Source organism: Grammomys surdaster, unplaced genomic scaffold (assembly GCF_004785775.1).
Source record: "Grammomys surdaster isolate TR1022 unplaced genomic scaffold, NIH_TR_1.0 271, whole genome shotgun sequence".
NCBI lineage: Eukaryota > Metazoa > Chordata > Mammalia > Rodentia > Muridae > Grammomys > Grammomys surdaster.
In genome coordinates, this window is record NW_021604712.1 from 8,351,807 (window position 1) to 8,366,449 (window position 14,643).

The 14,643-nt window shown below is 45.8% G+C and overlaps 1 protein-coding gene across 1 annotated transcript in view; it reads right to left on the reverse strand.

The window, feature by feature from the left end:
* The window catches only part of Adamts17 (ADAM metallopeptidase with thrombospondin type 1 motif 17), a 293,848-nt gene that overhangs the window by 165,995 nt on the left and 113,210 nt on the right, over positions 1–14,643 (reverse strand). Inside the window, exon 9 of the mRNA XM_028776690.1 lies at positions 2,397–2,502. Within this exon, the coding sequence (XP_028632523.1) occupies positions 2,397–2,502 (106 nt within the window). The remainder of the gene's footprint in view (positions 1–2,396; positions 2,503–14,643) is intronic.

The following is a 14,643-nucleotide window of genomic DNA, read 5'->3' on the forward strand; positions in this document are numbered from 1 at the left end:
CACTAGACTAGGAGGAGGCCAAACGCTGGCAGGGTTTATTGGCTTTCATTCACAATAGTGTTTGTTTTTGTAGGTAATTAGAGTTTAGTAGCAAGCTATAAAGAATTCTCCAAGAGACTGTACACAGTATCTAGCTAAAGGGTACTGAAGTGTGCCTGTATCTGGCCATTCCTATCTGTAGACCTCCTGTGCTAAGCAGCCAGTGTTTGACCCAACAGGTTATCAGGAAAAAAAGGCCTCTGTGTTTTCATATTCAAGAAGCAATACCTTCATGCAGCACGGGTGTCCCAATGTGTGTGTGAGCAGTATGGTTGTACAGACCATGATGCTGGATGCTGCCACAGGACACTGTAATTCATACCAGTATCTCAAATCATCTTTCTTCTTTGTCATTTTCTATTTATGTGTATGCAAGTATGCCTGTGTGAGTTTCTGTTCATCACATTCCTATAGGTGTCTGCAGAGGCCAGAGGAAATCAGATCTCCCATACTAGTGGTTATGAGCAGGCAGATGTGGGTGCTAGGAATTGAACCCAGATCCTCTGTAAAGAACAATACTGCTTTTAATCACTGCCTAGCAGTTTATTGGTTTTGATTCACCATAGTGTTTTTTGGGGGGGGGGAGATAATTAGAGTTTAGTAGTAGGCTACAAAGAATTTTCCAAGAAACTATACACAGACTATAGCTGAAGGGTCATTTCCAGCCAATACGCCTCGTGTGTGTGTGTGTATGTGTGTGTGTGTGTGTGTGTGTGCATGCACACAAGTGTTGGTTATGGTCTCCTGTTCACTGCTGTGTACACTAGACTAGTTGGCCTGTGAGCTTCCAGGGATTCTGCTGTTTTCACTTGTCCATTTTACCACCAGAGGGGCTGGGATTACAAACATGTTGCCTCATCTGGCTTTACCTGGGATCTTCCTTGAGTGGCAAGCGCTCTTCTCTCACCAAGCCATGCCCAGCTCCGGCTCCTTCAGATAATCTTATTTGACTTGACTATTCACAGATTTAAAACAACCCAGATGCTCCTGCAAGTTCTGCATGCTTACAGCTATTACATAGCTGACTCGCTGCCAGACACTGAGCTAGGCTGGTTCTTTAATAGTCAGAGAATGCCTGCCAAGGCCATGGTGATCCATGCTCACCCCTGCCCCTAGTGAGTCACTTGGGTATGGAGTTTAAACCACTAGTTTAAAAAAGCAGTGTTATAAATGCAATGAAAGCTAAAAGAAAAAAAAATAGAAAAGAAAAAAACAACCCAGCATTGGCCAAGTGTTGTCACTAACAGTTGGAGAGCAATATGAGCACGAAGCAAGGGAGTACATCAGAGCCGAGCTTGGCTAGCTCGGTTACATCAGGTCAATAAGTGCCATGTTCCTCGTGCTACACACACAGCATCCTCTCTGTCTGTTCTTCTTCTTTGTGCCCACATCATGGTATCCACCAAGTCCAGAGGAGCCAACTGCCAAACCTCTTACAAATGGCACCAGATAAATGGAACAAAAGAGAAAGAAAGGCCCAAAATATCACTAGGGCTTCAGGAAAACAATCGATTTTCCATTCTTTGTACACACTGGCTTTATTTTTGCAACAATTAGCCATAACAGTTAAGCCCACCCCCACCCCTTCCTGTGGAGGTCGTTAGAGAAACTTTATGGCCATTTCCCTAGAACAAACTCGATTTCCATTTATATTCTATACAATCCAATATAAATTTTCCCACTGTTCTCTGTGCTCAGGTTTCCTCAATTTAATTTTTTTTAAAGTTCTTATACAGTCATATCACAGTTTTTCCCTTCAGAGAAACATAAAGCAGACATCCTTTCTAGCAGAAAGGGTAAACTTTGAGGCCACGTTTGTAGAATAGACTGGCTATCTGCCCCTGAGACTTCCTGTAGGTGATTACAACCCCCTAACACCCAGTTTCCTCTGAAAATGGAGGAGGCTGCCTCAGATTCTCCAGGAGGAGGCACCTTCGGGCTCTAGGGCTTTGAGTCACTTCATTTTAAAGGAGAGACTTTGCATGTGCAAAAGCAGTTGCTGCTGATTTTTCTAAACTGAGACACCGAGTTCTACATCCAGAAAGTGGGGCTCTGGAGTGAATGAAAAGAAAACAGAAAACAAATAGTCCAAAGAGAAATCCAACCGTTCTGAATGATATCCTTAGAGTGCATAAAAGGACTGTGCTGAGCTAGGAAAAGTAGTACAACTAACTAAGACACCCAGGAAGATCTCACTGCTGGCTTTGAGAATAAATAAACTTGAGATTAATGTTTCCACACTCAAGAGTCTGTCTGTGGGGTGGACCTTTTTATTACAGAAACGGCAAAGGCACAAATCATATGGGAAGTATGTTCAGAGAAGAAAGGAAGGCAGAACATTGGAGTCTGATACTTACTTGTGGCCCAGCTCGTGTGCGATGGTAAAGGCCAAATTGAGACCATTGTCTTCAGCAAGGACACATTTCCTCTCAGCGCTGCACATGCCTCCTAAGTAAGCAATTCCTGCAGCAGAGACACAAAATACATCCTCTTCAGAACGGGGAGGCCCTGACCTCCAGGGAATCACGCACAATCTGGAAAGGGGCAAATGGGGACATGGCTGTCTACCAGGTTGGTTCTGCAGGCCTGGAGCTCCCCTGAGACTGGCTCATGCAGGATGCTTTGTATTCATCCAGTAATAATGTCAGTGACCATAAACATCTAGTAAGCCCCTGCCGTGAGTCAGTAGTGTGCTTCGTGGCTTCTCCAAACCATTTAATTCCATTCTTATCACTGAGAATAGAGGCAACCCAAACCAAGTTTGGAAAGGGAGGGAGAGCAGGTCACCTGGTTTAGCATTCAGGGCTCAGAGTGGGACCAGTAAAGCAAGGTAAGCAGTATGCAAAATTTAAGGAGGTGTCCCTCTGGTGCTTACATGTCCCTCAGAAGGACATTCTCATGTTTTGTACTTTTGCACCCACCCCCACCCCCACCCCCATCCTGACCCTCAGGGACAAAGGGAGCACATGGCAAAGGTATGTGCAAGAGGCAGTATACAGAGGGCCAGGAATGTGTGTCAATAAGCCAAATGCCAGAGAAGAGCCTGGGGTTTCCCTGAGAGGAAGGCTCACTGGTGAGGGCTGTGTGTGAACAACATAGATGGCCAAGGAGAACAAAACTATTGTGTGTAGCCACGGAGCAGGGGAAGAAAACCCCACTTTAGCAGGCTGGTCACAGCGTCTGTCTGTACTTCTGCTTGCTCTGTTCCCAGGACGTCCGCCCTGTACCATCCAGTCACCTCAGGATTTATGGCAGCTAGATTCTGGGCTCCTGCCCTCTGCCCTTCCCTATCATTGGCTGGTCACCCCAGTGCAGGCTGCCCTTCAGGAAGATCTTGTGAGGTAACATTGGGTCACACCGGAGCTGTGCAGCAGTAGCCTAAAATGATGAAGGCAGAACATTGTGGCTCTTTCCTTTCAGGCTCAGCAACATGCTGTGATCACTTTAGGAAGGAGTGCCTGTGCACTGCTACCATGCTTACAGTCCACCTGCTAAGCTCCACTGTGCTAGAGCCCAGGACCCCCTCAGGAATTTTCCTGAATCGACTCAGGAGGGACAGAGTGGGCAGAGAATGAAAGAGGTCCATCTAGGGGGAACTATCTCATTAAAAATGACCTCCCTTCCCTATGTAAAATAACCTCATCTCCTTAGCGTGAAGCCAGCCCTGGATATCGCTGTGCTTCCTGTGCATTTGATATTCACGGTCATACTTATCTTCCCCCTTCAGAGCAAGACTGGAAATGATGCCCGAGGGCCCCATGAAAAAGAAAATGAGGGTTTTCAGCACAGCTTAGAGGTAAAGCACTTACTGAGCAAAGTGGGGGCTTGGGTTTGGTCCTCAGCACGTAAAGGAAAACATTATCAAGCTGGTACACACAGGCCATTCCCTCCTTCTGAGTCCCATCCATGAGGCTCAGAGGGGCTGACATGTAGGCTTTGCAGAGACTCGGTTCTGGGGCTACCAGTGGGTGACACAGTCCACATCCCACATGATGAACAGCTGTGCTGTACCATAGACCTATTTTTCTCTGCAAATGTGCAATTAGTTTGGCCAAGGCTGCGGAATTCAAATGTAGCAGCAGCAAAGAAATAAATGCTATTTTGGTCTGAAAATGCATTCTATGTATGTGGACTTAACAATCTAGCACTGTAGACAATGGGTTGAAAGAGAACATACAGAAAGCATGTGATCTGGCTGGCTGTTGCCTTCGAGGACTTTACTCTGCTCCTGTTTTAAAATGTATTGTGGGCTGCTGCTGAGAGTTCACTAGTAAGTAGATATTGTTACTCAGTCCTGATGGTGTGTGCAAGAGGGACACACACACACACACACACACACACACACTAGCTAAGACACACACTGTAGTGGCTGCCAACAAAGGTTACAGCCATTCTGGGTCAGTACATCAATTATAAGCAATCAGAAGCATACATTCTAAGGCAGTCATGTGGCGAGAGTGAAGAGAGGCACAATATGGCCAGATGTGCTGAGCTTGCTGTCCTGAGCATGCCTGCTGTGGGCTCTGCTGCTGAACCAGCAGACAGTAAATGCCACACAAATACTTTCCTGGGTCTCGGCATCCCTCTGTACTCTGAGCTGGCAGACTGGACTACCCACTCCAACAGGATAGCAATGCAGCGCTTGCTATAAGCAGCAGCCAGCAAAAAGCCTTCCGATAATTGCATTTTAATTTTTCCAAGGCGCAGATGCTTGGATTAAAAGAAGAAGAAAACCAACTAGAAAACAAAGAATCAGTTTATTTATAAGAATCCTCTTGCACAAGGGTGGCTTAAGGGCCATTGCCTCTAATGATTGATCACCGTCATTACCAGCCTGGTGATAAAACCCAGCAAAAGAAAACACATAAAAGAAAACAACCCTTGAACACAGAACACAAGAGCTGTGTGAGGTTCTGAGCAAAGGCGTTGAAATGCTGCACATGTGTAAACAAAGTCTGGCGAAAATCCCAGGTTGCCATAAATGCAAGCTCTGCTGGGTAAATAAATGGTAATTAAGCCATGGCGCTTCTGTGGAAAACAGCGTCACCAGTGTTCTGTGCTTCACGGAGAGAAACAACTACTTGAGGGCAGGAGTGCTGGAGACCATGGATGCCCTGGTCTAGTCTGGATCAAGTGTTTCCTAAATGCCCAGGGGTGGAGGTCACTGGGGTGGCATTTTGTGGAGGTGCTGAGGTGCCTAGGTGGTGGGCTTGGTGGAAGGCTTCTAGGAAATACACTACTGAGGGGGATGGTAGGGCTCAGTCTCCAGCTTTTTCTCACACTGGCCAGATTGTGAGCAATTTCTCCACTGTGTAACTCCAACCATTGCTTCCAGCACTAGCACACGGGGGCCTAAGAGAATGGGACTGATGGCCATCCACTGGGACCTCTACAGCCATGGCCAAAATAAACCTCCCTTCTCTTGGGGATTCTCCCCAGCAGTGCAAAGCTAACTAACACAAAACTTGATCACCTCAGGTTCCTGAAAGTACCAAACCAGAAGAGGCCACCTAAGTCCACACTGGTGCTTCTCAGAAACAGCGGAAAAACTACTTTTCTCTGCATCGGTTTATTTAAAAACCAAAAAAGACTCTGTAAGGTCTGCTTGATAACTTCCCACTACGGAGTCTCTTTAGCTCCAATTCCCACCAGCAAGGTGCTTCCAGTGACTTCACACTTTCATGATTTAAAATTTCCCGCAAAAGAGATCATAGCAAGATTCATTTTTAAAACACCAGTCCCTCATGGTTGCATAGTCCTTGGGACAAAAAGAAAGCAGGAAGGCAACTGCCGTTCACCAGCAGTATGTCACTCCAAGAACAAAGCTGCCTGACCCATCCCTGTGGAGGAAGACTTTTTTTTTTATTTGAATGGGCAAACAGAGGCTCAGTAGTTAGCTGTTCAGTCAGTGCTAATGTTAGTCAGACTTTCCTCATTGTGACAAACACCAGAGAGACACCCAAGGGTTACCCCTAGGGTTTTGGCTCACAGTCCTTAGAGGTTTTAATCTGTAGCTGCCTAGATTCTCACGTGTGAGACTGTGGTGAGGCTGCAGCCCATCGGAAGCTAGGCACAGTGGAGCAGAACTGCCTAGTTTATAGAAGCCAGGGAGCATAGCAGAGACAGGCAGAAGTCAGGGCAAGATATCTCCATTCCAAAGTATTCTCCCAGTGACCCACCTCCTCCAACCAGGACTTGTCTTCCACAGTTTCACCACTTCTCAATGGTTTTAGATCTGGTAATGAGTGAGCCATTGGTTAGGACAGAGACACCGTGATCTAGACTTTTCTCAACATGCTCTCACAGACTCACTCGAGAGATGGGAGGGACTAATCGCCTTGTTTTCTCTCCTTCTAATAAAGATAACAATCAAGATTGACTATCGATGTTGGAGCTGGAGAGAAATGAAGGACGCTCTGCCTCTAACCCCTCCGTCAACAGCTGGCACTTCCCTCGAAGCTTGGCTAACAGATAGCAATGAATACACGTGGGCTGAGGGTATTTTCATAAATCTTAGTGTATGCTTACAGAATGAGGTAGAAGTCATAGAACAAAGACTTCTTCTATTTAAGACAGAATGCTCTTAAGCCTAAAGATAAGAAGATTCCAGAGATGCTGGGATGTGGTAAGGGGATTAGAGACATTTTAAAATCCTTTTCCCTTTCACTATGTTAAGTGATACAATGGGCTATTGAGCTGGATCAGGAGGTAAAGGTAGTTGCCTCTGAAGGTAAAGACTCGAGTTTGATCTCTGGAACCCACATAGTAAGGAGAGAGGACCAACTCCCACAGGTTGTCCTCTGACCTCATCTGATGCATCTGCATCCCCCCCACTATAAAATAAAGACATAAAAATATAAAACAGAAGAGGCCAAACGAAGTTCTTACATTGGACTTAAATGTCATACCATTAACATAGCTATATATTTCATTTATTCTAGATAACAAAGCAGAGGAGGTAGTCAGAAACAAAGATAAGACCCCACTGGATTTTGGTCCCAGATGTACAGTTCTACAGAAAGCAAACGATGCAGAGGTTCCCAGTCAGCTCAACTGAACATGGAACGGCATGTGTACTTAAATAGGAATTTGTTCCGCCTCTCTTGAACCCCTGGGATAAGCAGGAGGAAATCCCATTTCAAAACCTCAAATGCTGAGTGTAGGAATAGAGGGCAATAATGAATTCTTCTGATGCCAGGGATGTTTAATTCATTCCTTCAGAGAAGCTGACAATGCCCATCAGAGCCCCCATCCCACCTCCCTAGTCATGCTGACCACACAAGGCTCTCCCCCTCCTCCCTGTCTTTGTAAGATCACAGTGTTGGAGAGGAAATCGGGTGAAGAGGCCTGTTTTCTTTTTCAGTAGAAAGCTGCGTGTAAGTTTATAATTCATAAACTCGGGGCTATCTATTCGATCTGCTCTAGAGTCACAGAGCAAACACTGCACAACCTTATAAACCTAGTTTCTCCAGTAAATCATGGTGTGTAAACTGTCTGCAGCTGTTGGCCTTGCAGCACGTTAGTCAGATGCACAGGGCTCTGCCTTTGAGCTGACAGTCGAGTTTTCCTTGCCTGCTGCACATCGTGCAAACACCAACACTTATCACTGAACCCTCAAACTATCATGACGAGAGAGTGATTAGTATCTACTCCTTTGATGTTTCTGTCAGTGTCGAATATGTCATGGTCATGCTTATTGACAATGGTGTATAATCTGGTAGAGCTTCAAACAGTGCGAAAGAGTGTAATCGGACTGTGTAATCGGACTTGGGGTATAGCATTTAAGAGCAAATGTCTTAAAAGTCCAATAGGTGACAAGTGGAAAATAGATATTGTTGATTCTCATTCATAATGATAGGCAGGCCATACATAGGTTTTAAGTAGCGTGTGTGCGTTTGTGTGTGTGTGTGTGTGTGTGTGTTGCTGGGACTCAATCCAGGGCCATATACATAAGTCAGTTGATTATAAAAATTGCTATGACCACTGAATTACAAATATTTATGCCACACTTGGGCAAAATAACAGGATTAGCTTCATGTGTCTTCGGTCATATCAATGTATAGTTACATTCCAGTGTAAAGATACTTCATTTATTATAGATTGTTGACTCGTTTACATTAACCCCACAGCATGTAAGTCATGCTTGGACAGGGATGCTCAGCTCTTCTTCCCTCTCAGGATTTTCTCCACAAGGCTCTATAAGGCACATTCTGGCTTCTTGCTCTTAGAAACACTGCACTCAAGCATGAGGCTTGGAAGCCATTTGAAACAGTGAAATCACAAAGAAGGGGGGTCACAGAAATGCAGAACATGTGGCACCAAGTACACTGAAAAGGGCACTTGTTATGGTCTGAGAGTTGAAACAGTGAGGCCGAGCGTGGCCTTGTTCAACCTCAGCCGGGAATGTGCCTGTCTGGTGAGTCAGAGATTTCACCGCTCCACACATGTCCATGAACAACTGCCAGTGACTGAGACGCAAATATATCGTAGCAAGCGGCAAAATTTAATCAAAGTTCCCTAAAACAAAAACCAAACCCACAAACAAACAAACAACCCATGTTGGGCAAAATAAATTGTTTATCAGTTACAATTAAAAAAAAATGCCATATTCACTCCAGCACCACCCCTGTCTCGACTTTTCTCTCCAAATTCCTTGACCTACTTGGGTCATCTCCTCTCAGTCTGGTTTCTGAAATCAGGGATTCACCAGGATTCACTCAGCATGCAGGATATCATAGCATTGTGAGTCACTGGTCTCCCGAGGAACCCCAGAAGCCCATTGGGAGCGCAGAGTCTAAACATAGCAAAACAAAGCAAAGCAAAACAAAACAAAACAGGCAGCACCATTTATGGTGAGGCTCTGGCTGGCTGGCAAGAGAAGTGGTCAGGTAGAGATCCCTCTGCCTGGGACTCAGAAGCTCTGTACTCTACATCCACTGTGCCCTGACTTTATGCCCCACCTTGGGGCATCTGTCTCCTGAGGTACAGTGGATTGCTCACCAAGCCTTACCTGAGCCATCCCTCCACCAGGATGCTCTGTTCTCATCTCTCTTAGGTACTTGTGTACTTGGTGCCACACGTTCTGCATTTCTGTGACCCCCCTTCTTTGTGATTTCACTGTTTCAAATGGCTTCCAAGCCTCATGCTTGAGTGCAGTGTTTCTAAGAGCAAGAAGCCAGAATGTGCCTTATAGAGCTTTGTGGAGAAAATCCTGAGAGGGAAGAAGAGCTGAGCATCCCTGTCCAAGCATGACTTACGTACTGTGGGTTTAATGTGAACGAGTCAACAATCTATAATAAACAAAGCATTCGAGTTGGCATGCAGAAAGAAGATGAGTTAGTCCAGGTCTTTATTTCTATACTGTGTAGAACATTAGAACAATGGCCACGAAGGTCACTGGTCTCTTTCCTAAACAGAGAATGCTACTGCCAACAAGAATACCCATGCCTTACACCCACGGACAGAGAAGAACCCAGGGGAGCTGAGAAATTTAGTAGCCCACACAACGTTAGATGAAAGAGTAAATGGGCAAAGAGCAAAAAGCTTAAAAAATGTATGCCACTGATGGTTCAATAGTTCTGATTTTGAGCCTCAATATAATGACAATATGGTGCTGACATAAGAAAGACATAGAGATCATGGGAATGGGACTCAAAGCCCCCCCCCCACACCCCCGCAAAAAAAGAACCCACCAACGTAGGGTTTGTTGATTGTTGACGAGGGCACATTGAATTAGCAAAGCAGTGTCTTTTCAGTAAATGGGGTTGGACAGTTACATAGCCACATACAGGAGAAGGGTGATGCCCTACCTCACACCACACACCAAGCTTAGACTGCAATGAATGAAGCACAAAGCCACAAGCAGCAGAATTAGAGAACCACCAGAGAGCAAGAAAGGAGATTTTCCTGGCCTGGGGGTAGGCAGTGCCTTCTCAGATGTAATGGCTAAAGCACAAGTCAGCAGAGGTATAAAAGCCCCATTTTCTGCCACAGAAGAATGGCCAGGAGTGAATGATTTGGGGAGTAGTATGGAGTCACCTTCATTTCATCTGCCGGAGCCAAGTGTGAGCATGCTGGCACATTCTCCATGGAAAGTTCCAGGCTTTCTGATTTGATGCTCACTTGTATAATCCCAGAAGCAGCTCCACAGGTGACCTGAGCTGGCTGGTGTGTCCCAACACTGCATGAGTCACTGTTGTGTCACAGGGTGTTCTTGGACACAGGTCAGAGTCAGGAGAGATCATGTATGCTAGGTCTTGTTCCCTATGGTCAATCCGACCATCCAATATTGCAGCTGAGGACACATGCTCTTGGCTGTTTCCCAGGTATAGCCAAGCTCCCCGGCTTTGGAAATCATGCAGCAGGTTTTTTAAACCAGGATCTGAAGGTCTCTGGGTTAGAGCAGTAGCTCCTAGAAGCCAAGAGTGCTGCTGTAGTCAATCAGCTAAGTGCAAGGAGTAAATGCCTGTGGAATTCATAAGTTGGAAGCAAAAAAGTTTATCCCAACGGTTTGCTATACTCTGTAAAAATCAAAACAGGCCATGAGAGGGCCTAGGAGAGAGAAATAAATAAGTGTTGATACTCAGCAGACCACAACCGTGCGAGCCAAGGGCATGGAGAGTCTGCAGATTTCCCACCCTCGAAACAAGATGGTACTTTCGTACACAGGGCCTACTGAGAAGCCAGTAGTACTTCAAAGAAGCCAGTATCATGTTTCTCCAGTGACCAATGTGACTGACCTTGGGGGACCCGTCAAGTGCTCAGGGGCTTCTGGAACAGGCAATTCAGCAACAACAGCCCCTGGCAGGTTCACCTCAGGACACGGGAGGAGCCTTGAAAATTTCTTGTTCTGACAAATACTTCAAGTGTTTCCTGACTCTGTCCATGATGAGCCAGGCACAGATTCTAACTGGAGCAAGAACTGCCATGTGGGGAGAAAAGGCTTCCAGAACATTGTTGTAGCTGGAAGATGAGAGTTCATGCAGAAAGGTGAGTGGAGAAGCCCTTGGTCAAGCCCCTGGACCTAGAAAGTGGATAGTAGGGTCTCTTAAAGAGATCTCAATCTGGATCTGGCCTCACTGGCAGCTGGAGACACAGCTGCACAAGGAGTCTTCCCTCCCTTTGCTCTTGTCACCTGTTATAACAGAGGCTCCCCTTGCTTCTGTTTACTAAGCAAACATTCCTGATCATTCCCCCGGGACCACAGGAGCTCCTTTGGTCAGCGTCTGTGGTCAGTGTTCATGCGTGCAGAGGGTAACATGAGTCTCTATGTCCTGTTTCAGAAGACCTCTTCACCTGTCCATGTGAGCACATCAGAAATGCTCAGGACACATCAATAAGTTGCAGCTAACGGGCCTGTACCCCAGCAACAGAACACCCCCCATGCACATGTACACACCAGTGTGCCCGTGCAACATGGTTCTGGGAAGGCAGCTCAGGCCAGCAGTCCTGTAACCTGGCAGCATGAAGTCAACACCTACATTTTTATCCTAACAGAATACACAATAGATTTTGAAACTGTTTTAGGGAGCAGTGAAAGCCATGTTTGTCTTTGACAAAGACTCATGATGTTGCCCAGGCTGGCCTTGAACTCATGATCTTTTTGCCTTCACCTCTCTAGCCTCACCCTCCACCATCCTTCTGGTTTCTACTCTTATGTGTTACAGACGTGTGCAACCACACCTGGCTGAATTGCGAAAGCTTTAAAACACTCACAATCTATTTTTGGCCTATAATCTAAAAATAAACTTTATCAGTCCCCACCAGTAGCTTTAAAATCCCTCTGTCTTCTCACTGTAAGTCAGACCCCACTCCTTTATGGGTAAGCTAAACTGTCTTCCCTCCATCTAGGAAACACTGGGGTTTTAGGTGGAAGTTAGGCTGGGAAGAACCAGTCTACCTAAAATACCTTCATGGTGTGGGAAATGATACACCTCAGGCTTCTAAAAGGTCAGAGATCCCCAAGGTAATCTGAGTTGATTTTTTTTTTCTGCAAATCCAAGTGTTACTTGGAAGGAGGGGTGCATTCTTGATTCTGAGGCCTGATCACACATATTGAATCCTGTTCTCTCAACATGTGTGCTTGAGCTGAATTTAGGGCACCCTCCAGACAAAGTCATGAGGAAGAGCTACTAAAGTGTGAGGGGAGAGCCTGGGAAAGGCAAAGTGCTTGAGGATGTGACGTGTTTGACTCTACTCTGACAGAATGCCTGACACAGCCTTGAGGAAGGAAAGCTGTGTCTTGGCTCACAGTTGCAGAGACATCAGTCCTTAGCTGCTTGTTCCACATAGTTAGGGAAAATATTATGATGGCAGGAGCATGTAGTAGACAGGGAACAGAAGGAATGAATTATGGGAAGAGGTCAGTGCAAGATATGGCCTCTTAAGGACATACTTCCCGTGTCTCACTTTTGCCTACTTGGCCCTAGTTTGCCATTCCACAGTAATGCTACCAGATAATTCATCAAGGGATTATCCCACTCATTAGGTCAGAGCCCTCATGATCTGACTGTGTCTGGAAATGTCACATCCCCATAGGTGTCTCTGATTCCCCAAGTATACCCCAGTCCAGTAAAGCTGGCAAGGAAGATGACCCATTGTGTGGAGAGTAAGCATGCACAGGCCATGCCTTCCATTTGTGGCAATGCCTTTCCTTGGTGCTATGATAAAACACCCTGACAAGTGTCCTAAGGGAGAAAAGTCTTCTGCTGGCTTAGAGGTGGAGGGTACAACCAATCACGGAGGGGATGTCATCGTAGAAGGAACATGACGGGGCGACTGGTGACAGTGCATCTGTAGTTAAGAAGCAGAGAAATATGGCTGGTTCTCAGCTCACTTCTCTTTTTATTTAGCATAGGATCCCAGCCTATATGATGATGATGCCTTCAACAAAGGTAGCCCTTTCTGTGTCTAACCTAATATAGGTTGTCCATCACAGGCGTCTCCCAAGGCTCGTCTCTTAGATGATTGTATGCCCAGTGGGTAGACACTCAATGGCAACCACCACACCAGGCATCACTGACTAAGTGATATTCCCTGAAACCCAAAGGTTGAGTCATAACAGTAAATATGACTTGATTTGAAGACAGGGCTTTTAAGAAAGCAATTAAAGTTAGACAAGTTTTAATAGTGGGGCCTTGATGGAACTTCTGTCCTCAAAAGCAAAGGAACAGACACAAGACAACCAGGTGACACACTGTTTCTCCCCCTGCTTTCTGAGTATGCATAAGTAGCCTGGCAAGGTGGTAGCGAGAAGGTAGCCATCCATAATCCAGGAAAGAGAGCCCTCACCAGAAAACATGTCTATCCCACTTGATTCCCAAACCTTTATAATTATGAGAGAAAAACCCAGCTTATTACTTATATCACCCAGTCTACGATACTTTGACAGGCAGCACACGTAAGCTGATCTACCCAGAGCATAGCCCAAAGTTCAAGCAGAAGTGGGTCCACCATACTCATGTGGGCAGCCCATAAGAGGAGCAGTCACCAGAACCCAAGGCCCTCACTGCTGCACACCATTGGCCCTGGACTCACTGTGAGAACCAGCTTGATGCTCAGAACATGGCTAAATAATCAGAAACCATGTTGGAAGTTACAGGTTGACAACTATACCATGGTTGAATGAAAGTGATGCTGTGCCAGTGTGTGGAAACCCTACAACACCCCAATCAGCTGTATCCAGGGGCTCACAAGTGGCTGTCCTCGGCCATTCGGCAACAGGATGCACTGCGGAAAGGAGACCCTACCGCTGCTTCTACTGGGTGAGTCTCAAGGACAAGAGGCTACAAGGCATTCTAGTTGCTCATGGTTGGATCCAGCAAGCACAGAAGCTTCTAGTTTTCACTCTTAATTGCTTGAAACCCACAAATGCGGTTCAGGGGACCCAAGGGAATTACTGCTACAAAGGCCCAGGAAATGGTCATGTTATGAAAAGGGCTTGGCACAGTGACAGGGCCTGAAAAGGGACACCTACAGGGATGATAGCTGCTACTGTTTGACGTGGGGATGGTCACAAGGATGCTTGCTTTCCAGAGTAAGACACCAGGTGGTCAAAAACTCAGGTTGTGGTCATAGCGTGGAGGATGAAACCCAAAACAGACCACTAGGGTGTACCCAGGGGTGGAGCTCTCTTGCTCTTAAATTGAATTTCTAGCTCACAAACGTGTTTCATTTTTAAATATTTACTGAGTGGTTGTAGGCATTGTTACAGATGTTTACATGTAAATTATGTCGACTGATGTTCATAAAAAAAGCAGAGATGCAAGCAAATAAAACAGGAGTCCGTGCCCTTGTTTAGCAACCTAGAAGTAATCAAGAGGAGAATTTAGAGAATAAGAATTTATGTTATGTATACCTACATGTCACAGGTCCCCAAGGCCATGTTACATACGCTGGTCAATGTCCACTCTTACCCGACTTCTACTGCATTGTGTATCTGTCTCCAATTTTATGAGCTCTTTCTATAATTCACCTTTATGTCATCTAAGGACCTTTGCAATGCTATCATCCTGAAATTTACCTCAGACACCCTGAACATCAGCTTCAGCCCCTTCAGACTAACTTCTGCATCTCTAATGTATGGATAAAACACAAGTCCCGCAC